General features: G+C 46.3%; 1 protein-coding gene across 2 annotated transcripts in view; it reads right to left on the bottom strand.

The window, feature by feature from the left end:
• The window catches only part of TRDMT1 (tRNA aspartic acid methyltransferase 1), a 35,762-nt gene extending 11,500 nt beyond the window's left edge, over positions 1 to 24,262 (bottom strand). The window contains exons 1-4 of one of the 2 annotated variants that reach the window (XM_044294951.1): positions 23,859 to 24,262; positions 14,751 to 14,860; positions 3,648 to 3,724; positions 1,809 to 1,856 (exon numbers count right to left, since the gene is read on the bottom strand). In XM_044294951.1, the coding sequence (XP_044150886.1) occupies positions 1,809 to 1,856; positions 3,648 to 3,724; positions 14,751 to 14,860; positions 23,859 to 23,922 (299 nt within the window). In that variant the 5' untranslated portion in view covers positions 23,923 to 24,262. Of the gene's footprint in view, positions 1 to 1,784; positions 1,857 to 3,647; positions 3,725 to 14,750; positions 14,861 to 23,858 lie in introns of both variants that reach the window. The other variant, XM_044294950.1, reaches the window with a different exon arrangement.
• Between the last annotated feature and the right edge of the window lie 973 nt (positions 24,263 to 25,235).

Below are 25,235 nucleotides of genomic sequence, written 5' to 3'. Positions count from 1 at the left end.
CAAGAACCGTCTCACTGCAGTTATTTCAGCCAAAGGAGGTAACACTCGCTATTAGGGGCAAGGGTGTCCTATCTTTTTCCTCAGTTAGAATAGGCATTTTTGTAGAATGACATTTACAGAAGATCTTGAAAAGACTTTTCTTCAGTTTTCTTTGTTTAGTCGGATTACTTTAATCTCTCTGTATTGTTGAAACGGAGATGAAATAACCTTTTATTAAAAATGTTACAAAAAACCACATGCTTTCAAAGGGTGTCCTAATTTTTTCACATGACTGTATACTGTGACACAGTGAGGGGTTTTGTCTGGGAAGACAGGTATTTTCCTCCCAGCATCTGCTGCTGGGCTGATTTAGGTGAGGTCAAATACCGGACCGGAGTTTAAAGGGATTCTGTCATCAGAATTTAGGCCTATAACCTAACATATGGCGAGGTCCCTACTAATACACAGAATCCTAAAGTGACCTTATCAATTGCGCCTGTGGCTCTATAATCATATAAAACAGGTTTATATCACCTGTCACTCACGTCATAAATGTGTCCAAGGGGACGTCTCACCATGCAGTGTGCCCGGCTGCAGCCGTGTCGTTTCGGTGCCCAGCGCCGCCCTCTGAATTCAAATCGCCGCCCTCCCTTTCATTAGAGCCGTCTACCTCAGTTCATCGCCGCCTCTCTAACGTCCGCTCTCCTCAGCCAGATCCCGCGCGTGCGAACTAGGTATAACCTGATGCGCCCGTGCGGCTGTAGGAGGTTGGATGGCTGTAATAGGGCTGTCAAGGCAGGTTCGAGCGAAGTGCGCCAGCCGACGCATGCGCACTTCGCTTAATGAGGCCGCTGCCAGGAGTCCGCACGGGCGCATCAGGTTATACTTAGTGCGCACGTGCGGGATCTGGCTGAGGAGAGACGTCCCCTTGGACACATTTATGACGTGAGTGACAGGTGATATAAACCTGTTTTATATGATTATAGAGCCACAGGCGCATTTGATAAGGTCACTTTAGGATTCTGTGTATTAGTAGGGACCTCGCCATATGTTTAGGTTATAGGCCTAAATTCTGATGACAGAATCCCTTTAAGTGCTGGTCTGGGTTTTGGCAGCACCTGGCTGTCCTTAAATAGGCAGCTGGGCTCAGCAGCTGAGTCTCTGTGTTAAGATCTAAGGTTTTGTGCCGGCCTGGAGGGCTGAGACCCATGTGCAGGGGGAACAGGCCCCCTAAAGCCTGTTGTGGACTACTGGAGGCAGAACTGCCAGCAAGGTGACTTGTGCAATATGAACTTTCCATTGTGTGTGAATTAACACCAAAGACTGCAAAGTGACGTGTTGTTTTGTGCAACTGCCGCAAGAGTGAATAAACACTGAAGTTTGAGTTAAGAACTTGTATTTTGCCTCTGTACTGAGTCTGCTTACCCCATCTACCAGAGCAAAACCCCACTGCCAAATAGGGGCACATAAAAAATAAAAAAAATGAACTGCAGAGAGGTGAGTAAAGAAGCCAAAGTGGGTAAAATTGACACTGGAGTGCATTACAGAGATAGATAGATACGGTAGATAGATATGAGATAGACAGATGGGCAGACAGACAGAGCAACTGACCAATTTTTCTTTCCAATTTGTGGGATAACCCCTTTTAAGAGAGAAAAAAAATAGATTTTTTTGAATAATGCTCTGAGAATTGTTCTGTTCCCGTGGTTCAGGTACACATAATTATAACAGCACGTATAACATGACATGATATCTGATCCAACAATAATCTGAATTACATAACTACAAAAGAGCAGACGTTGCACCTTGGAAGGATTTCCAAAACATACAAGAAACTCTTTGCCCTTGGGTCAGACACATCACCTTGTAAGCCGATCCTGGAAAGAGAAAGAATAGACAGTGACAAAAATAGTATACATGGTGACCATATCTACCAGCTTGTGTACAGGATACCGCAGGCTAGACAGTCACATCTTCAATGGAGCAAACTAAACGGATTTTGCTGCCAACTTTCCTGACGTGTATATGTTACTAAATACATGCATTCTCAATAAAGTAACAATTCTGCAGCAATTTTGCAATGTGCCGTTCCTTTGCTATTCCCCTTGAAAATGCATGAATAAATGCAAACTGGGCATTGACATTGCCACAGTCAATGGGGTGCATTCCTGCACTGTCCAATCCAGTCCAACTGTCCAAGGGGCACTTTGTATACGTCTTGGTCAAAATGCATAGGCCCGCTCACCGCGTCAAGGTGGTGAAGAAAGGCGAGCTTTTGAGATCTGTTCACATTAGGTCAGTGTTGCATGGTGCTGTATCTGTGAGTTGGTGGGATCCAGTGCCAAGGGGGCTCAGCCTGACAGCGGGGGTGTTGTGCTGCTGGGTCTAACCACCTGAAGGTGCTGTGTTGCAGCAGCGGGCGTCGCCATGTGGCGCTGCTAGGGTAGTAGGGACCCACTTGAAACAGGGCATACTGATGTGGTGAGTGGGTTTATACATTGTGATCGAAAACGTATACAAGGTGCCTCATTGACATGTTTATTAATGACAATGGGGGCATATTGCTAGGATATGCCCCCATTGTCTGATAGGTGCGGTTCCCAGAGGTGGAGGTAGACTGAGAAAAGTAGTGGAGGGCGAACTTACGCATGCGCAGCCGCCCTCCATTCATTTCTATGGTGCCACAACTCTCCCCGCTCCATTTTCGCTGTAGGTGCGGGTCCCAGAGGTGGGACCCGCACCTATCAGACAATGGGGGCATATCTTAGGGATATGCCCCCATTGTATGTTAAGGGAATGCCCCTTTAATGCTGCTTTATAATAAATAATATTTCCAAGAGGAATAACAGACGACTGACACAAAGCAAAACAATTATACAACCTCTATCCACAGAATAAAAGATAATGATCTGATCGCTAGGGGTCCACCTCCTGGGACAAAAAGCAATCATGAGAAGAGAGGTATAAAAGGTGAATGGAGTGGTGATGCATATGAACGACAACCACTCCGTTCACTTCTATGGGACTGTCCAGTGCAGCGCTGCACTCACTACAGTCCCACAGTAGTGAATGGCGCATGCGCAGCACTGCTCAGTTCTCATGGGGCACTTCTACACCTCCGTTCCCATTATCTCTGGGGATCCCAATTTTTGGACCCCCATTGATCGAATATTTATCCATTCAGATATTTAGTATTGTCAGCGGTATAACCTCTTTAAAAAATACTTCATTTGATACAGTTAAAGGGATATTTCCATCTCAGCAATGCTATTAAATTTGATAGATAATGTGACTATTCTTCACCCAGAATCCACCATCTTGTATATGCCATGTTGTGGCCACCACCACGTCCTCGCAATAGCGGCTGCGCTTGTGCGGCTATATTCTGTTAGCGCACTATCCGCCCAATTCTTTGCACCTCTACTAAACCCTATGGAATGGCTGTGGGTATGCGCAGTAGCTGGGCGCAGCACCGGGGGCATCTAAATCTCCCCGCTCCCTGTTCTGATCGAGCAGGGGGTAATAGAGCCCACAAAGAGAGCGGGTAACAGCATGAGATGGGAACACCCCTTTAATTCCAAACTACAGGTAATGATATTTAAAAAAAATAAACTGGTTACATACGTAATTATTCATAGTCAGCAGGTTATTGCTTTATTCATAGCTACCTTGTAAATGGCTGGCAGGGAGGACTCATCAGGATCATATCAAATGACAAGGAGTCCAGCTCCGATAGTGATATTCCCTGGAACAACAAAGGAACAACCACAGTCAGCAAACGGGACGGCCAGACTGTAAAGCACCTGATCGTCCAGACATGGGGAGGGGAAGGGTACTATCCCTGTTAAAGCCTGCTTAGGCTATTATGCCCTGTACAAACCTCAATCATGGAGTGATTGCTCCAAGAAGGCCACCCTCTTCCAGGTACAAATACCAAGTCTCAGCCCAGGCCATATGCAACCAGCATGTCCTGAATGACAGCTCTAGGATTATTGTGCCCCTACTGGGAGAAGGAATGGACTCGCTGCTCCTAATAGCGATAACCTCAGGGACTCTTAACTGAAGAGTCAGGCTCTGGACAGTGGCGCCCTTTTCGGGGGGAGCACTCAGTGATTTCGGTTTATTGTGAGAATAATAGCATCACGCAGGGCTGAACAGGGATCGCACCCCAAAAGATAGCAGCCGCATAGGATGCCCTCCATCATTAGCTGTAGTCACTGGTGCAGCGCCACCTTACGGCAAACTAACCACAATTCGCACTGAAATCAATGTTTTGTCCGTGTACTGTATGCAATCAGCTGTTTGGATGTCAAGGAACCTGGTCGATTATATTTTGTAAGTGGGCTGGAGAGGGGTAGAGCCCCTGGGGAGGAACCATAGTGATTAAGAAATGTAGATGAGATGGCAGAGTAAGTTTTTTTTTAATAGTATCTTTTTATTAATTGATTTAACAAAAAGCATAACAGCACATCAATACAGACAATCATCAATCAAGTCCAGTACAAATCATAAATATGGGAACAATCATGACCGCACCTCAAGACCAGCGGTCAGGTCTGAAGAAAATATCCGGTTGAGGAGAAACCATACCCAACACACTATGCTTTAAGGATAGTAAGAGGTACTGCACACTCACACACTCAGTCACACACACCTTCATTGGTCGGAAACAAACCATCCAACATCTATGGTACCAAAGTTTGAGCTCCAATCCACGGGTCCCATATCTCCATGAAGCGGTCAGGGATCCCTCTTTTCTCATATACAAATTTATAAAGTTCGAGATCAGCATTAACTAAACGCACCCAATGTTGCAGCGTAGGAAACTTAGGATGTTTCCAGTTAAAAAGGATAACCTTCCTAGCATAATATAGGAGTATTCTATACAGCTTCCTGCCAAATTTAGTGGGAACAATCTCATTAACTACCCCCAACAAACTAGTGAGCTCAGTACATACATTGGGAAAGCCCAGTTTATCATTCAAATATTTATGAACCTCCTCCCAGTAGCTATGAATAATCGGACACTGCCAAACCATATGTAAAAAAGAACCATTTTCATTTCCACATCTAGTGCAGTGAGGGTTTGGCAATTTCCCCATTTTAAATAACCGCGCAGGAGTATAATAAATCCTATGGAGCCACTTAACCTGAATCAATTGATCCCTAGCACTTACCACTGTAGATCTCCATGTACAGCTAACTTCTTTAACATGTGCATCTTCTAGATCTCAAATATCCCTTTTCCATCTAACAAACGCTCTATCTATGGGGGAGTCCTGCAATGACATCAGGGACGCATACAGGGTCGACACAGGTTTGACCAAAGGAACCCTCCTAACCGCCGCCTCAATGGGACCACACTTCAGATTTAAAGGTCCTCTACCAAACTGAGCCTGACAGGCATGTCTGAGTTGAAAGTATCTGAATAAACAGCGCTGGGGCAAATTAAATTCTTGTTTAAACTAGCAAAGGTACTAAAGAGGCCCTTATCATATAACTGGGTAAGGTAACGCACCCCCCTCTGAGGCCAGAACTCAAACTCTTAAGGAGAACATCTCCGGAAGGGTCCCGTTTCTCCACAGAGGCAAATATGGTGACCAAATGATATCCGTCTCTTCAGGGTTACATCTCTGCCCCCATTTTACCCACATCTGCACCACAGCAGCCATCGATTGTGTGTAGTGTCCTGTAGATCTAGCCCCCCTCCTATACACCAGGTTCATAAGTGCCTCATAAGACCCCAACAAAGCAGCCTCTAACACTACTGCCGGATTACCCGAGTCGGCCCTTACCCACCACGCCGCATAGCTCAGCTGAACCGCCACATAATACATATACAGGTTTGGTAAGGCAAGCCCTCCCCGCAGGCAAGACGCCTGGAGGGTAGATCTCGCTATTCTGGGAGAAGACTTGTTCCAAATAAAGGGAGCAATCACTCTATCTAAAGTAGCAAAATGCCTTTTGGGGAGCAACACTGGGGCAGCCCTATATAAATATAATAGTTTTGGAAGAAGAATCATTTTTACCACATTGATTCGCCCAATCAAAGTTAAAGGCAGGTTTTCCCAAGCCTCCAGCTTTCGCGTAACAGATTGCACCGTTGGGACAACGTTCAAATCATAGAATTTCCCCATCTCCTTATGAACAACAATCCCCAAATAGGAAAATTGCTCCACGACTTGAAGCTTATTGTTCACCGATATACAAGCAGGGTCAACGTCGTCAACCAGACAGAGACTAGACTTAGCCCAGTTTACTCGGAGGCCTGAGAATCCACCAAAATGATCAACAACCTTTAAAAGGGTGTCCAAGGACTTCCCTGAGTCGGCCAGGTAAACCAACATGTCATCCGCGTACAATGACAGCTTTTCTGATATTCCAGCTATTTCCCAACCTTCTATACCTGAGTTAGAGGAAATGAGTATTGACAAAGGCTCCATGATTAATGCAAATAGCAGGGGGGAGAGAGGACAACCCTGTCTAGTGCCTCTACCCAAGGGGAAGGAGTCCGATGTATACCCATTTACCCTGACTCTCGCCCAAGGGGACCTATAGAGCATTCGTAACCAGCCCAAAAATTTCTCCGGAAAACCCATTCTAGACAGCACCGCCCACATAAATTCCCATTCCACTGAATCAAAAGCTTTTTCATTGTCTAGGGACGCAAGAGCCCTCGTACCCCTGTTATCATGCTTGACCTGAAGGTTAGTGAACAATCTCCTTAAATGCAGAGTAAGTTATACTGTTGTGGAGGTCCACAGACCGGTGCCACCAGCGTCAATCTATTACTGTGGCAAGCTGACAGTGGGGTGGATCGGCCTACCAGGGACGCCCGGCCAATGAGGCCCGGCATCGGTGTCATGTTCTTCCTGTCCATGTGTCCCCCGAGAAGGGTGCCTCACACACTTGTGGACCCTGGGAGGGTAAGCACGTCCATTGCACCTGAGGGACTCACCATCAACATGGACTTTAACTAGTGGACGGCCATATCCTGAGGGGCCGGGCTACATTATCCAGATCACATCCTAAGTATATCGTCACGCTGGATATGAGTTAAGCACATTGTGGATACTAGTAATACGACTTGCCGTTTAGAGCACCACTATATTGAAGATTGCCGTCTGTACCTTCTGGTACCAATCGTGGCCACGTGTGTGCTTTATATTCTGCCTTGACCTAACATCCATCTTTGATGGCCATATGTGACATGCACATGCCCGATATATCAAGACGTCTGGTACTCTTTTCATCCCTCTAGACCTCCCAGGAATATTATCTGGTCTAATCTTTTAATTATGTATGTCTTTTTTGACACCACCTGCTAGACGGCTATATTATGGAGATGCCAACATTGCTTGGGCCTCCCTCCGTCTGACAAGGTTTCTTTCTTTATTGATTTATCTTATTTGTATCCACCCCCTGATGATCCCACACCGTGGGGGAAACGCGTTGGGGCTGCACACAGACTAGATCTGTGACATTACTAACTATCACTTTTTTGGTGTCTTTAGGTTTATTTAATTGTAGTTTACTGCACCGTGTACCTGTTGGTCTTTTGTATCAACAGGGCTGCATACACTGTGCATTGTTTGTTATTGATCCTCCTTGTCCACGCCTACACCAGCCCACCATATATAATCATGGCCTCCAACAACCTTATCTAATAGGGCACATCAGGAGTGTCCAGTCAGGTTCGAGGACAGGGGGCCTCCACCATCAGGAGTCGCCCCTGGGCTCAGGGCCTAGTCTTAGGGTTTGTAGTTTAGGGCTATCTTTAACATACATTATGGCCTAATCACCTCGGTGGTCTGATGTACGCCTGGACATTTTGTGGACAATGTGTTTGTCGTAATTAGTAATAAAGTTTATTTATTTATATTTTTGCTAGGGTTATGCTGTAGCTGGACTAGGTCCTCACACACTTAGGCCTCTTTCACACGGGTGTCCCGGATTTGCTCCAGATGCGTCGTGTGTGCATTGCAGGAAAACTGCGACATAGGCACGCAATTGCAGTCAGTTTTGACTGCAATTGCTTTCCGATGTTCTGTTTTTTCGTGCGAGTGCAATGCATTTTGCACGCGCGTGAGAAAAAAACCTGAATGTGGTACACAGACCCGAACCTGGACTTCTTCACTGAAGTTCGGGTTTGGGTTAGGTGTTCTATTAATTTTATTATTTTCCCTTATAACATGGTTATAGTGGAAATTAATAGCATTCCTAATACATAATGATTACTAAAACGTGGATTGGATTGAGTGAAGAAGTCCAGGTTCGGGTCTGGGTACCACATTCAGTTTTTTCTCACGCGCGTGTAAAACGCATTGCACTCGCACGGAAAAAACTGAACATCGGGACGCATTGGCAGTCAAAACTGACTGCAATTGCGTGCCTATGTCGCAGTTTTCCTGCAATGCACACACGACGCATCTGGACCAAGTCCAGGACGCCCATGTGAAAGAGGCTTTACTCTCTGTTTTTTACCCCGCTTTATATATTACTCTGCTGTTTCTTCCTTGGTTCTGATGTCAGCTCTGGGTTTGACTTGGCCTGTCTGACTTGTGCACTTAGGTCAGGGACAGTCGCCCAGTTGGGGGCTGCCGTTTATTGTGGATCGTCCAAGGAGGTAGGGACAATGGTGTTGGTCAGGTCAAGTCTATTCTCTACCTGACACTATGGGGGTCATTTGCGATAAAAAATGAGGTGTATTTCTGGAGAAGATTACGGCGCAAAAGTTCTTTGTGCCGCAATCTGTGACTTTTCCCCGCTCATGCCATGTAATTTTCTATGCAAGGGAGCTGGCGTAGACTTAGAAGCCGCGCCTCTACCTAACTTCGGCAGATCCACCACTAGCGCAGGGCCTTATGAACACTGGCGTCTAAAATGCCGGTCTTAATAAATGACCCCCTATATCTCTGGAGAACTTGTCCTGTCCTGAATTGCACAGACAACCCACTGCTTTAAATAGACTCTCTGTAATTCTTAATTTCCACTATGAGGGCGAGGCAAGGAAATCAAACACTTGCTGCCAGATTTATCCACAGCTAATCACTACGGGTCTTACTATCGAGGAATTCTTGTAACCTGTACGGAGTACGGACTGCCCAAGGAACACAACCTCGTTAAATAGAAGGAGATTAGAAGTCAAGGGTTGAACAGTACTTGAATTTAGTGCATGCAGGTCCTTTAAAAGACTGGGTGCAGTAGACAAAAGCGCAGGGACAGTAAAGAGGTTGGGTGCTGGCTGTGGGAAAGTGGCCGTCTCCCCTTATACAGCAAGGAAATAACCCTCATGTAGTACAGAAGAAAATTACTACATAATTACTATTATTCAACGGTGTACTGCTTCAAATCACAAGTTACGTTCACAGTCCGGATCATTAATACAAGACATCAAGGTCAAGCAAAGATAATATACCGTAATAACCAAGCAGAAAGCAAAAGGAGATAAACTGCTAAGACAGCACATTTATACAGCAGGCAATAAAACGGGTCGGACAGGCTTATGTCGGGGCATAAAGGTACTAATACACTGCCAGATCAGCCAGGCGATTGTCGGGTGGGAAGCGTTTCTTACCGTCAATCGCCTGCTCGCTAGAGGAGTAGAGCGCTGTGTGTATTATAGGGACGAGCGATCGTTAATGCTATCGCTCGCCCCTATCCTTATCATTGTATGCCGGCAGCAGAGCACCTATTACACTGTGCGATCTGCCAATGGCAAACGAGGATTTTTAAACATGTAAAGACCCTATTACACCAACAGATTATCGCTAAGATGATCGCTAACAAGTGTTCGTAGTAACACTCGTTAGCAATCTGTAATACTGCCGCCCCGTTCATCGGGTAATCGGGATCTTTTAACATGTTTAAAAGTCCTTGTTTGCCCGCGGAAAATCTTGCTGTGTAATAGGCGCTCTGCCGCCGGCAAACAATGATAAGTATAGGGACGAGCGATGGCATTAACAATCACTCGTCCCTATACCGAGGAGGAGATTGTTGCTTGTAATAGTAGCAGTCTCCCCCTCCAGCGAGCAGGCGATTGACAGGAGGGAAAGCTTCCCTCCCAACAATTCCCTCCCTGTCTGATCTGCCAGTGTAATAGTACCTTTAAAAGATCACGATTACCCGACGAACAAGCGTTTGCTTGTTTCATTGGGTAATCGGCGGCAGTATTACACTGACAGATGATAGCTAACGAGCTAACTGTTATAACCCTGCCTGGTGGAGGATATGAAGGATTGCGCTTCTCATTTTACTACTTAGCCAATAAAGTTATAATTTTTTATTACACCGACTGTCATACAACCATGGCTTCTGGATTTCTTCCGCCCAGCGAACCCTAAACCAGCTGGGGACCCCACTGCAGAACCCCAACTTGGTCTCTATATAAACATCAGGTCATCCAAGGTTACGTCCCTGGCCGCAACGGGACAGATGTTTGTCATCAGGGTAAACGATACCAACACTGGGCCAAAATGGATGGGCAACCAGATTTACCAGAAATCAGTCCGTTGAACCCCAGAGATCCATCCACAGAACCACAAAATTTCATTTTGGGTACCAGTCATTTAGTATAGGCTACAAAGAGCTTAGCAAACAGCAGGAGGGGTCTGCCCCTGAGATCAGGCGTTTCTCCACTCCCCTCTTCTTGCTACCCTACTGTCTGGGTAGTGATGGTGGGGTAATAAAGGACTGAAGGACCTGCGGACGGTTTGGTTGTTGTCTGTAGCCGTGTAGACACACAGTTCTACAAGGGAGCTGTATAAATAAAGGGTAGGATTTTAAACCTAGACAATCTGTAAAGCTGTATTTTTAAAATGTTAGATGCACTTGATTAAAGGGGTTGTCCGGGACTTTGATACTGATGGCCTATCCTCAGGATAGGTCATGCCTATCTGATTGGTGGAGGTCAGACTCCCGGCGCCCGAATGATCACCCGCGGCACTCTGGAGTCAGATCACAGTTGCTTCCTCACAGTTTAAAGGGAACCTGTCGCCTCTACTATGCTGTCTTTGCTGAAGGTAGCATAGTATATTGACAGACCTGCTAATTTTACATTACTGCCAGGGCAAATCTGGAAGTGCACGCCAGCGCTGCGAGTAGAGAGGAGTCCGATGAGACTGGTGGCCCTGCCCTCCCCCTGACCATGAAAGGCAGTTTTTTATTATGCATAACATAAAAGAAGCCTGCCAGTCTTGGGCAGGAGGGACTCATCTCCCCCACAGCGCTGGCACGCGCTGCAAGGTTTGCACGGTCAGTGGCAGTGCTTTAAAAATACTAAATTCTAGCCCAAAAGTGACAGCCTGCTGAAATCAGTGGTTCTGTCGCTGTACTACACTGCTCTCGGTGAAAGGTTCCCTTTAAGAGCCGTCCATTGTATAGGAGCTGTGCTTTGCATTGCAGCTCAGGCCCATTCACTTGAATGGGAGTGGGACTGAGCTGCGCCTAGGCCATGTGACCGATGAACGCAACATCACAGGCCTAGGAGGAGACTGGAGCGCTCCGCCTCTTCAAACAGCTGCTGGGAGTCGGACCCCCAATGATCAGATGCTGATGACCTAGGCCTTCAATATCAAAATCTCAGATCACAGATAACCCCTTTAAGGGCTCATGCACATGATCACTGTTTTTTGCAGCTAGCACACTGACCCATTCTTGTCTATGGTGCCATGCATACGTCCGTTATTGTACTGGTATTGAGTAACAACATGCCTTATAGCACATTGTCAAGCAGGTCTGCATTCAGAATATCATGTCACGGTGACATCTACCAAAAGTGATGACTGCAGTTATTTCGGGCCGGCTTATCACTTCACCTTTGCACTGCAGTTACAATCGGTGCGCTTCACATTCTCTACCGGCCTCATGATGCAATATGTATGTCAGTGTATGGGACACAGCAGCTGTTCTAACTGCACATTATACAACACAATGACTATTCAGATTACTGCAAAGTGTATATCTAAGGCTACTTTCACACTTGCGCTTTCCCTTTCCGCTATTGATATCCGTCATAAGAGGAAAACGCTTCCGTTTTGTCTCCATTCATTGTCAAACTGAACTGAACCAAATGGAGGGCACTAGAATGCAGTTTGGTTGTGCTCCCAACGCTGCAAGCAGCGTTTTTCTGTCCGCGATGTGGTGCAAAGCAAGACGGATCAGTCATGACTCACAATGTAAGTCAATTGGGACAGATCCGTTTTCTCTGACACAATATAAAACGGATCCGTTCCCCTATTGACTTTCAATGGAGTTTATGACGGATCCGTCTTGGCTATGTTACAGATAATACAACCAGTTCCGTTCTTGACGGATGCAGACGGTTGTATTATCGTGACGGAAGCGTTTTTGCTGATCCATGACGGATCCTGCAAAAACGCTGGTGTGAAAGTAGCCTAACCTGCTGCAATGAGCTAATAACACCAGGGAAAGTGTGACCCCTGAGATTGTCCATTGATGTAACTACCATGTAAAATACGGTCATGATGAGTCTGCCACAATGGGAGGTTTGGTGTGGACGCCCCTATATCTATACACCCTAACAAGGCATGCCCACATTAAACACCACCTTTAAAAGGAGTTTTCCCATCTTATCATAAGGGTATACGTAGGATATGACATGAAAGTAGGATAGACGAGGGTCCTAATTCTCGGATGTCCATCTAGTGAGAGAATGTCTATGTGCGGCTGTGACAGGAGACGACTCGAGGGTCCTTACAGCAGCCAGACGATCCAGGTGGAGCTCGACTATTTTATTAATAATCCAACATAACGACGATATCTCAGTAAATGGCCTCAGCACATCTCCCCGGCCGGGTGATCATCACACACGGCCCCAGGCCGCGTGTACACACAGCTACAGAAACTACCACCCCCAACTTCCTCTACTTTGTCTTTTCAGATTTCCCTTTGGCTCATCAGCCCATGGGCAGCTAGGAGTGTGATCAATTACCAGCCCCCCACCCACCCTTCTAACTATCAGCATCTTCTGGAGGGTCCATGAGCAAAGGGTAAAAGGATCTATGCAGTCCTCCTCCACCACATTCCTGGTCCTGGACAATCGGCAGGATATTTACTGAAGCCCCCAGTAAGCAGATTTGCAGCCCCCTTCTCCCTGAACATGTGTAGGATAAGTGAGAAAAGGGATGCAAATGAGCTCTTCACAAGCTCTGCCTCTGATGCCACCAGATGTAAGGCAGCTATACTACAAGTCAATGTTCAACCCCTTAAATAGGTCTTGGAAAATTAGGGATAAGTGAGGTAGCAGAATCCAGAGTCACAATGAAGATGGGGGGGGGGAGGGGGTCGGGCACAGTGGTCAATCCATTACACCAACGAGCAGAAATACGCCAGACATGAGACCCCGCCACGGTGGCCTCTCTCTACTGACTTGACCGTTCCTGTAACTACTATAGACTGTAATGCAAAGAGCAGCAAGCATCCTCAAACTGCTCTCTCCTCTTGTTGGCCCCCATTGATCGTTTTGATTGATACAACGGAGATCACTGTGCCTCTTTCTCCCAAAATGTGGGGATCCTGGAGACGAGACATTTTGGACACACAGATATGCTATGGTCAAAATACCCCTTTAAATACAGCCTTTAGTTATCAGCACAGAAGAGAGATGAGAAGAGAGGCTACACAAGGACTGTTGAAAACGTCAAGACAGTAGAGCTGACACTTCTAGCCCCGGACCAGAACGGAGAGATCCGGTATTTTTCAGGCTCTACGTGTTAATTTGATATTTCCAGATCACTTCTTGCGTTTTGATCCTCCCTTGCTGAATAACGAAACCAACTCCTCACGTGTGAGAGCGCCTTTGTTTCATGGCTGCTTCATGCTCCATCATAGAACATGCCCGGCAGCTGAAGGTCAGCAGACTATAAAAATTTATGGCTGCTGACTTTCCTTTTTTTCTTACAATTACCAGTTAAGTTCCCAAGTATCCTGTTTCTCCATGTATTCTGGTTGACGATTAGTACATGTCCACATCTACTGGAAATGCTGCGAATCAGCATGGAAAACGCCCAGTGAAACACAGCGGCAACAAAGCAGATAAAATCTTGACAAATCTTATCTGTATGCTGCTGAAAATATCCCAAAAGTTTTTCTCAGAGGCTCTCTCATCTTCTGTGGTCTTTCTTCTATCCTGATTTTTTATTTTATTTTTTTATTACATTATTTATTTACCGTATTTTAATTCGTTCACACTTCGTTTGTTGGTTAAAGGTGAATTGCGTTTTGGATTCCGTTACCACGGACCATAACGCAATTCTATGACGGAATGCATAAAGGCATTCCGTTATTCATTCCGTCATAATAGAAGTCTATGGGCTGCATAACAGATCCGTCCCGTTACGCAGGGGAGTCTTCTCCTGCATAACAGAAACGGGATGGATCCGTTATGCAGGCCATAGACTTCTATTATGACGGAATGAATAACGGAATGCCTCTAAAGGCATTCCGTCATAGAATTGCGTTATGGTCCGTGGTAACGGAATCCATAACGCAATTCACCTTTAACCAACAAACGAAGTGTGAACGAATTTCATAAGTGGAAATTCACTCATCTCTAATTACAACCCAACTGACTCCAGGACTCTTCTGTGGCACCCAGGACAGGGCTATTGTGAGTAATACAGAGGATGTGTAGGGCTGCTACATGACAAACTAACCTACCGCCACCCAAGAGGAAGCAGTGCAGGGTCAAGCTATACGCAGGAGAACGATGGACACTGTTACTATATAGAAAGCAAGGAAAACACACGTACCTCTATAGACTTGGGCCATAATGGAGTAGAAGGAAAGTTGTGCTTGTAGACCTCATTGGCGGTGGTGTTGACGTCCACAGCTGCCACGACTTCAGCAGACACCCCACTTTCTGAAACAGACATAAGGTAATCAAAGATTAGCAATCATCCTCGTGAAATATTACGGAATTGCAATACAAGAGAGTTAGAGGCTGTGGGCGTCCCCCTGACCGGCACCTCTCTCGACCCAGCTCTGTGCAGGTTCTGCAGGACCATTCACATGTCCTTTCAGAGTGATCAGCAACTGACAGAATGCCCAAGCCATATTTCAACACTAGTTTAGGTGGGAAAACTCCTTCAAAGTGGCATTGCAATCCTACATATTTTTGAGCACCTTGCTCGATGGAATGGGGTCTCAAGATATCTCCGTTCTTCCATCGGATGGGGCTGCCAAGGATGGGTCATCAACTGATCAGACATTCATGATCTGTGAGTATGCCATACGTTTCTGAGATGGGAATAAAACCCTTTAAAAGAGTTGTCCAAGTCAATATTTTATTATACTTCTCTACAGTACATTCTTGTGATTTACTAATATATATAAACTGCTGCTTATTTAACAGGTTATGGTCATAGCATTGTTTCCATAGTAAGCTATGTGTCCTATGTGGAGGTAGCACACCTGCACAGGTGAGGGTATACTGACACCTAGTGAGCAAGTTCCTCATCATCCACCGCTCCTTCTACATATTACTGTTGTTCTTAAAGTCGCTGAATAAGGATGCAATCGGTAAAGGAGGGAGGAACTGCAGAGATTTCAAATGGAAATGGATTGAAGCACAAACGTCATCTGGACAACGCGTTTCAAGACTGGACTGTTCTCTTCCTCAGGATCAGTACAATCCGTTCTTGAAAAGGGTGTCCAAATAAAATTTTGCGTTCCGTCTATTTCCATCTGGAATCTCTGCAATTCCTCATCCTAGAAACGCGATATGGACCTACCATTACCAATCTCCAATCATCCGGAAAAAAAAAAAAAAAAAAAAAAAGAGAGTGGTGTAACTAGGACGGACTGGGCTCCACAGCAAATTTTTGGAAACAGGCTCCCTCCAACCAACAACCCCCTCCTTCTGTGCTGTGGCTAGTAAAGATTGCCCTCTCTCAGACCAGGCCCGGCAGGCACTCAGTCCTTTTCCTACATGTATATAGTGTATGTCATGTCACTGTATAATACTGTTGAGGGGGCTCTGGCAATAAAATCTTTCAGCCATCTTCCCGAGCGGGCCCTGTAGCAGCAACTTCCCCTGCTTCTACTATAGCTGTGCCCCTGCTGCAATGAAAAGGCAAACAAGGACTACAAATAACAGCACACTGCCATGCACAAAGCCACCTTGTCGTTGGTAGATGGGCCCAACACAATTTAGATATAAAATGTGCGCAAAGAGCTTCTATTTTTCATATAGTAGGTATAGCAGTGATGCAGTTTACATTTATTCATGTTTCCGGTGTTTGCATGTGTCTTTACCCTACCTTTACCCATTGTATCATAACTCAAGCTCCCTCAACAGTATCCAGAGTGCTGGAGAAAGCAGCAACCAACAGGATTACAAATTTGACTATGCTCATACTACAGTTGTTCCTGCTTATGCACCATATACCATAACAGGTAGGCACGCAATGCATTTGGTCAAAGATGGTGCCCGTCACTCCCATGCAGACTATACTACTATAAGGTGTGCCATGTATTTTTACCTCTTTCACATTCCCAAACTGACTGGCAGACTTTGCTATGTGGCCTGTGGGCAGCACTGGAGGCTTTGTAATCAGGGGCAGCATGGCAGGCACTGTCGTGGGGTAGCATAAAACGCTTTGTTATGAGGACAGCATGGAAGGCTGATGTGGAGGAGCAGCATGGCGGACTACTATGGGGGCAATGTGGATGGACGTACTGTCATAAGACGCACTGTGTCTATTTTGGGGAACTGAAAATGTCACTGTGTTGGGGGCACTGCAGCATCAAAAACATTTGTGTGTGTGTGACCAGAGAAAGGGATTTTGGCTTACTAGAGAGGGCAGGGTTTCCTGTAAAAAAAAGCCAAAGATGTCCACCAGCAAACTTTGTAAATGCTATTGTGGCTGAAAAATATTCATGGTGGTCTGGGCCAGGTGGAGAACAAAGAGAACAACTGCATTTAGAGAACAAATCAACTACGAGCAACATTCCTCCAACCTTTCACCAGACTAATAGAAGCATAGTAGCAGGACTCAATGGGAGTGCTGTCCATCTCACAATCAAAACAAAAAAGGTGTAGTTCCAGCACCGGAGCCGATCGGCAAAGTTTCTTGGTGTCAAACCCCCACCGATGTGATATTAATGACCTGCCCTGGGGACAGGTCATCAATTGTTTAATCCTGAAGATCCAATTTAAGATGTATTGTAGGAAAAATGGAAGTGTCCCCCCTAACTGCTGGGTGTGGTGTGTATTCTACATGCAAGCTCTGACCATAGGCTATAAGAGTTACAGATCTTCAGTATGTAAGTGCAGGCGACGGCTCAGAAGCCACAAGCACGGATGTGATTAGAGAATGTAGTATTATATCTCTATGGCTGACTGGGAATTTGGAGGTTTCATTACAGATCACTGTCCAGAAACAGTAAATTCCTATTAACCCGCTGAAAACCTCACATACCAATGTCAATGAGTCACCGCGCTTAATCTTCATGCCCATACTCCTACAATGGGGGGACTGAGCACCGCGCTCTCCCTGACCTTGGAAATTAGCAAAAACAGCAGCTCTGGAGATTCGGGAAGGACGCTGTATAACTCCTTTATGACATCCCAGTTATCTATGAATTGGAGCTGGGGGCTTAGGGCGAGGGGCTTGGGGATGAAAAATGTAATCTTATAACAGTACAGTTTTCTATAGCGTCCCCTCACAGTGGGATGGATTGTCCTTGGTTATAATAGTCGCCTGTTCTCCATTATTTTTGAAGTGGGAACAATTCGGTCATTGATACATGTCCAAGTAAATGTTACGGGAGAATTTCGAAGCCTATGGGATCATCCCTTACGAAGGAATACGATTATTGCGAAACACTTCGGGAGTTTTTTGGGGCATCCATAGAGGCGTGTGACGTCACACAGAAGCTCTCTCACAGCAATCACTTGCCGGCTTCCCCACGTGCACGCTGGCTACCGGCCGGAGCAGCGCGCGATTGTTGGGTGCAAGCAAGAAGCAGCAGAGGAGGTAACATCGTGCTCCTATAAAGAGTAGGAACAGAGTCATCTTCTCCCTTCTTTATGTCCACAACGGCAAGTACATCTCTTTAATTGTTGAATCTTCTAGAGGAAGGTGTTGTAATCCGCGAGGTTACTACTTTGTATTTCTTAAGACTTCTGATAGTTTGCTACAATGTATCAGAGCAGGTAAAATGTGGTCAGTCTGGAGTCCAGACTGAGTAGCTCACAGAAAACTGTCTCTACTGGATACAAATAAAGCAAATCCTCCTCTGGGAGAAATATTAGGGCCATGCAGGTTTTCAGCCTCCCGATATTAAGAAAGATGTTCTCATTCATTAACAGTTTAAAAGATCCAGACGTGCTTGAAAGATGTCTATACACTGCTCCCAAAAATACAAAGAAGAGACAGAAGCGCTTGAAAGAAATGTGGTGGGCACCAAGAGACCACTCCATAAAGCCCACCGAGCCAGAAAGTCCTGTACTCGCAACACTTTGTCCAGAGGTCCTTCTCAGCTGGATATGGAGGGCATTATACAACCCTACAAACTTGGTTTCAGGCAACTGCATGGTGGGTGCGCTAGACACCCACTGGTTTAACCCTTTATGAGAAGGGATGAGCGAACTTGTGTTTCAAGTTCGGCGTACAAGGTTCGGGTTATCTAAGAATTCCGTAATGGATTCCACTACCACGGACCATAGCTTATGGTCCGTGGTTTGCGGAATCCAGGTGGCGGATTGGCCATAGACCCTACAGGGAAATTTCCCGGTGGGCCGATGCCTAGGAGGGCCACCCAAGCCCTCCTCGCAGCCACTAGCCAGGTTTATCATAAACTGATTCTCTCTTACGCACCTGGCCAGCCGCTGCAGGTGCCCGAGCTTGCATAAAGGTGGCCATACGACTACGCTAAAAGTCAGCCGAAATTGCCAATTTTTGCCAAACTGGCCATCCATCATTGTAAATTTAGAGGGAATGTTGATTAGCAAGAGCACACAGCAACTTCTGTCCACCAAAGATGTGAACAGCCAAGTTGGAACAGTTTGGCTTTGGTCGGTCAAAGCTACATGCGTATCTAGTGACCAGCTGAATTCAGTCAATCTACTATTATGCTCAAGGACCAGGAGATCACCTTATTCCCTGGTCGATTAGTTTAGTCTGACAAGTTGTTGGTGGGATCATTCGTCCAAGTCACGACCGATCTCAGGGATTTCTTTCTTCTATTACTGTTACTATTTGCCCAATTAAGGACCCCTCAGGACCAATGTCGTGGGGTACGTTGGACCCAAAAAATAGACAGCATCACTACACCATGTTGATGGCCATTATAATGCTTTTACCAGGTACATGAAATGCACTGGACGCATTGGTGAGGGTGAAGAATGTGCAACCAACAGGAGAAGCGTTAATATCTGCACCAACTCGAATAATAAAGCTTCTTCTTCTAGACCGTGGCTATTAGTGAGGATGAAAGTGAACGGTTTCAGATCAAAGCAATGCAATTTGGCAGTAAATGGACGTAATTTAGGAACACAATGACCATGGTGTACAAATATGGAGAGGATGACGGCCAAAGATGACAAAACACGGTTATTGAAGGAGACAATCACCTCGAGTCTAGTCAGATAGTGAAGGACTAAAGCATTGTGGTTGTCACTTTCCACCCACCACACAGCATCTAGGATGTCAGCAGACGTCGTGTCAGGATTCTGAGCTATTGGTCCCAAATTTTAAAAAGAGTTTTCTAAAATACTGACAGCTATGGCTCACATATTCAAATTCACTTGAATGAGGCTGTGCTCTATTTCCACAGTGGATGGACGGACCCATGTTGTGCAGAGAAACTCTCAAATCCAGGGATTGGCCAGGGTTTGAGATTAGCATATTTATACAATGCATTTGCAAAGTCTTCAGACCCTTTCACTTATTTAATAATTTGTTATGCTGTGGCCTTGTGCTAAAATGAAAAAAAAAAATAATTACATTTTCCACATCGTTCTGCACTAAATTCACCATAATGACAAAGTGAGAACAAATTGTGAGAAATCTAAGTTATTGAACAGGAAAACTAAAATCTTGCATTGACATAAGTATTCAGCCCCTTTACTCAGGACTTAGTTGAAGCCCCTTTGGCAGAGATTACAGCCTCCAGTCTTCTTGGGCAGGATATCACAAGGTTTACACCTGGATTTGGGGATTTTATGCCCTTCTCTGCAGATCCTCTCAAGCTGTGTCAGGTTGGATGGGGACGATTGGTGGACAGCCATTATCAGGTCTCTCCAGAGATGTTAAATTGTGTTCAAGTCAGGGCCCTGACTGGGTCACTCAAGGACATTCACAGAGTTGTCCCCACAGAGTTGTCCTGTGTTGTCTTGGTTGTGTGCGAAGGGTCATTTGACTTGTTGGAAGGTGAACCTGCGGCCTGGTCTGAGGTCCACAGCACTCTGGATCAGGTTTTACTTAAGAATATCTCTGTACTTTGCTCCATTCAGCTTTCCCTCAACCCTGAACAGTCTCCCTGTCCCAGCCTCTGAAAAAACACCCCCCACAGCATAATGCTGTCACCACTATGCTTCACTGTAGGGATGATATTGGACAGGTCATTAGGAGTGATGAGCGTCAGGGGCAATATTGGAATTCACCATATTTCGCGAATATTTGGGCAAATATTCGTCATATATTCGTGATCTCCAATCATTATTTTCTTGATTGCGAAAATCGGCAATTCTCGAAGTGCCAATATTCGCGATTAGAATATTTGCGATTAACACTAGTCATGAGCAGTGCCTGACTTCCTCCAGACATGACGCTTAGAATTGAGGATAAATGGTTCAATCTTGGTTTCATCAGACCAGAGAATCTTGCTTCTTGCAATCGGAGAGTCCTTTATGTGCTTTTTGTAGACTCCAGTCGGCTTTCATGTGTCTTTTACTGAGGAGGGGCTTATTTCTGGCTGACCTTCTGGAAGTTTCCCCCATATGCACAGGATCTTTGACCATTGGGTGCGTGGTCACCTCTTTCCCCGAGGCCCTTCTCCTCCGATTACTTGATGGGGTGGCCAACTCTTGCAAGTGCCCTGGTTGTTCTAAACTTCTTCCATTTAAGAATTATGGAGACCACTGTGCTCTTGGGAACTTTCAGTGCAGCAGAAATATTTTTCCTCCTCATGGCTTGGTTTTTTGCTCTGATATACATTGTCAGCAGCGAGACCTTATATAGACAGCGCTGTGTCTTTTCAAATCTGGTCCAATCAGCTGAATTTACTACAGGTGACTCCACTCAAGGTGTAGAAACATCTCAAAGATGATCAAAAGAAATAGGAGGCCCCAGAGCTAAACTTCAGTTGTCATAGCAAAGGGTCTGAATACTTATGTCCATGAAAAAACATTCTGCTCTCACTTTGTTATTATGGTACTAGGTATTGAGTGCAGATCGATGAGGTAAATCTTGATTTATTTTTTTATTTTTTTATTTTAGTACAAGGCCACAATAAAACAAAATGTGAAAAAGGTGAAAGGGTCTGAAGACTTTCTGAATGCTCTGTAAGTCATAGGAAAACCCAAATCCCTCTGTCTTGGCTGGGCTAGGGCAGCAAACTGAGCCTTTGCCCGAGGTGAAATAGCCTGCCCTTTCCATTAATGCTTACATTGATTTCGATGGTACTTTTTATAGTGAAGTCCTGTGTGGTGGTTGTACCATCTTTACCAGTTGTTCCAGTCCAGTCAATCAACGTAGAGTGACACAACATGAAATGCACAGGCAGATTACCGGGTAGATATCGGTTATCCCAAGGACTGTCCCAATCACTGGGGCTAGCCCTTCTCTTGTGATACCGCAGTCGCTATTGATCGTCACATTACAAGAATTAAATTGTTGTGTTATGGCAGTGCGTGTGGAATCACTGTGTCAACCAACAGATGTGACTTGAGGCCACTCCGAAGGGAACTATCCTGGCAGTTCCCTGGGTTTCACCCTTTAACCACTGTACAACGATCTGGACTTCACTGCAGGGAAACTACCAGTTTGCTACCTCCTGGAGTAGTCTGTATGGATGACAACAGACCCGTGGAGGTCAGAGACACTGGTGCAGAGCACTGAGGGTTCAGGGAAAATCGCAGACAGGGACAGGCCGAGATCAGGGCAGGCAGAGTACATTCAATATGGTTACCAACGGGCAGGATACTAGCAACCTAGGGAACCCATTTCTCAGATACATTCCCACAGGGAAAGGTGACTAAAGCCAGGGTGGGAGCCAGAGAAATTGCATGTGCACCCTACGGGCAGCAGAGGCAGCAGAGGTGGCTCTGGCAGGAAGCGGGCTGCAGTATGCGAGAAAAGGACGGCGCAATTCGGGCAGCCAGGCCCACTGGGAAAGAGGAGGAGCAGCGGGTCTGAACCACAAGAGCAGGGGGGCTGCTGTGCCCACTAGGAATACTGGAGCGACGGTGGGCATGGGCTGCCAAACAGAATGTTTCTTTTTTCTGGACAACTTATCCCTGAAACACGGACAGCCAACGATTTTTACGGACAAATGGGAAAACCATGATAAATGATAAAGATTATAAGTAATTCAGGTCAATGGCTCATTATACTGACAAGATCACCAGACGGGAGCTGGAAAATAATCAGAATCACCACCAAAATCATGGACACATCTATGTTTTTTTTTACGGACATGGAAGAAGGTCGCCCATTTTTACAGACTGTCTGGAAATGTCTGGACGGCTGGCAACCCTGGAGAGTATGATAATTACACCAAATAGCATCGGGGGTGATCCCATCATAAGCCCTTCCAGAAACAAACACGTGATCGGTGCGGGTCCTACCGCCGCCTGGTCACCGATTCTGTATTTAAATATAATCATATACAGGTCTATTCTTCTTATACAGAGGCCAGGGCTCATTCTATACATGTATATTCTTATACAGAGGCCCGGGCTCATCCTATACATGTATATTCTTCTTATACAGAGGCCTGGGCTCACTCTATACAGGTCTATTCTTCTTATACAGAGGCCCGGGCACATTCTATACAGGTCTATTCTTCTTATACAGAGGCCCGGGCTCATCCTATACAGGTCTATTCTTCTTATACAGAGGCCAGGGCTCATCCTATACATGTATATTCTTATACAGAGGCCTGGGCTCACTCTATGCAGGTATATTCTTATTATACAGAGGCCCGGGCACATCTATACAGGTCTATTCTTCTTATACAGAGGCCCGGGCTCACGCTATACAGGTCTATTCTTCTTATACAGAGGCCCGGGCTCACTCTATACAGGTCTATTCTTATTATACAGAGGCCCGGGCTCACTCTATACAGGTCTATTCTTCTTATACAGAGGCCCGGGCTCACTCTATACAGGTCTATTCTTCTTAGTACAGAGGCCATGGCTCACTCTATACAGGTCTATTCTTCTTATACAGAGGCCCGGGCTCACTCTATACAGGTCTATTCTTCTTATACAGAGGCCCGGGCTCATTCTATACAGGTATATTCTTCTTATACAGAGGCCCGGGCTCATCCTATACAGGTCTATTCTTCTTATACAGAGACCAGGGCTCACTTTATACAGGTCTATTCTTCTTATACAGAGGCCCGGGCTCATCCTATACAGGTCTATTTTTCTTATACAGAGGCCAGGGCTCACTCTATACAGGTCTATTCTTCTTATACAGAGGCCCGGGCTCACTCTATACAGGTCTATTCTTATACAGAGGCCCGGGCTCACTCTATACAGGTCTATTCTTATACAGAGGCCCGGGCTCACTCTATACAGGTCTATTCTTATACAGAGGCCCGGGCTCATCCTATACAGGTCTATTCTTATACAGAGGCCAGGGCTCATCACACAGCCGTCCCCCGCGCCAGGCCCGGGCTCCGGTTACCTGACAGGCCGCAGTGCATGCCTCCGATGCCGCTGTACAGCTCCAGCACCCGCAGCGGCGCCATCACCAGATCCCGCGGTCTCTGCGGCCTGCACGCCGCTCCCTCCTCCTCCAGAGCCCGGGCACTTCCGTGTGAGGCCGCCCGACGGAGGACTCGCTCCCCGGGGCTCAGCTCTGTGTGACCTATGACGAAGCCTAGCTCCGGGCCATGACTGGGGATATGGCGCTACACCATTCTGTCAGTGTGGCAGTATTATCATATGGCGGTACTCCCAGCTCTGATGCTGGCACAATGCAGGGATGAAGGCGAGGGCCCCTGATGTGCCCCATCTTGTCATCTGCTGCCACTCACTCTCATTAGGGCACGTATTAGTGAAGGTTCATTAGGCAGGTCCTCCTATAAATACTGCAAGAAGCTCAGGAGTGTCCCTTTAAGGGCTCATGCACACGACCGTATGGCTTTGGCCTCCTGCACACAGAACGCGTGCGCCCCGTTGCCGTATTGCGGACCCACAATACATGGGTGTCGACCTATTCAATTCAATGGGTCCGGAGATGCGGAACGGAAGCACAGAACAGAACCCTACAGAAGCACTACGGAGTGCTTCCGTGGGGTTTCATCCCGTACTTCCGTTCCGCAAAAAAGATAGAACATGTCCTATCTTTTTGCGGAACGGCCGGATCGCGGACCCATTAAGGCTACTTTCACACTAGCGTTTTGGCTTTCCGTTTGTGAGATCCGTTCAGGGCTCTCACAAGCGGCGCAAAACAGATCAGTTTTGCCCTAATGCGTTCTGAATGGATAAGGATCCGCTCAGAATGCATCAGTTCGCCTCCGTTCAGTCTCCATTCCGCTCTGGAGGCCGACACCAAAACACTGCTTGGTGTTCGCCTGACTATGCGGAGCCAAACGGATCCATCCTGACTTACAATGTAAGTCAATGGGGACGGATCCGTTTTGACTTAGGCTACTTTCACACCTGCGTTCAGGTGCCGCTCGTGAGCTCCGTTTGAAGGGGCTCACAAGCGGCCCTGAACGCAGCCGCCTGGCCCTAATGCATTCTGAGTGGAGGCGGATCCACTGAGAATGCATCCGCCTGCCAGCGCTCAGCCTCCGCTCCGCTCAGTGAGCGGACACCTGAACGCTGCAAGCAGCGTTCGGGTGTCCGCCTGGCCGTGTGGAGGCGAGCGGATCCGTTCCGACTTATAATGGAAGTCAATGGGGACGGATCCGCTTGAAGATGACACCATATGGCTCAATCTTCAAGCAGGATCCGTCCCCCATTGACTTTCAATGTAAAGTCTGAACGGATCCGCTCAGGCTACTTTCACACTTAGAAAATTTTTCTAAGTTATAATGCAGACGGATCCGTTCTG

Source organism: Bufo gargarizans, chromosome 5 (assembly GCF_014858855.1).
Source record: "Bufo gargarizans isolate SCDJY-AF-19 chromosome 5, ASM1485885v1, whole genome shotgun sequence".
In the NCBI taxonomy this organism is placed as follows: Eukaryota; Metazoa; Chordata; class Amphibia; order Anura; family Bufonidae; genus Bufo; species Bufo gargarizans.
Note: the sequence above shows the minus strand (reverse complement) of the source record. Positions and strands in the feature narration are given on the sequence as shown.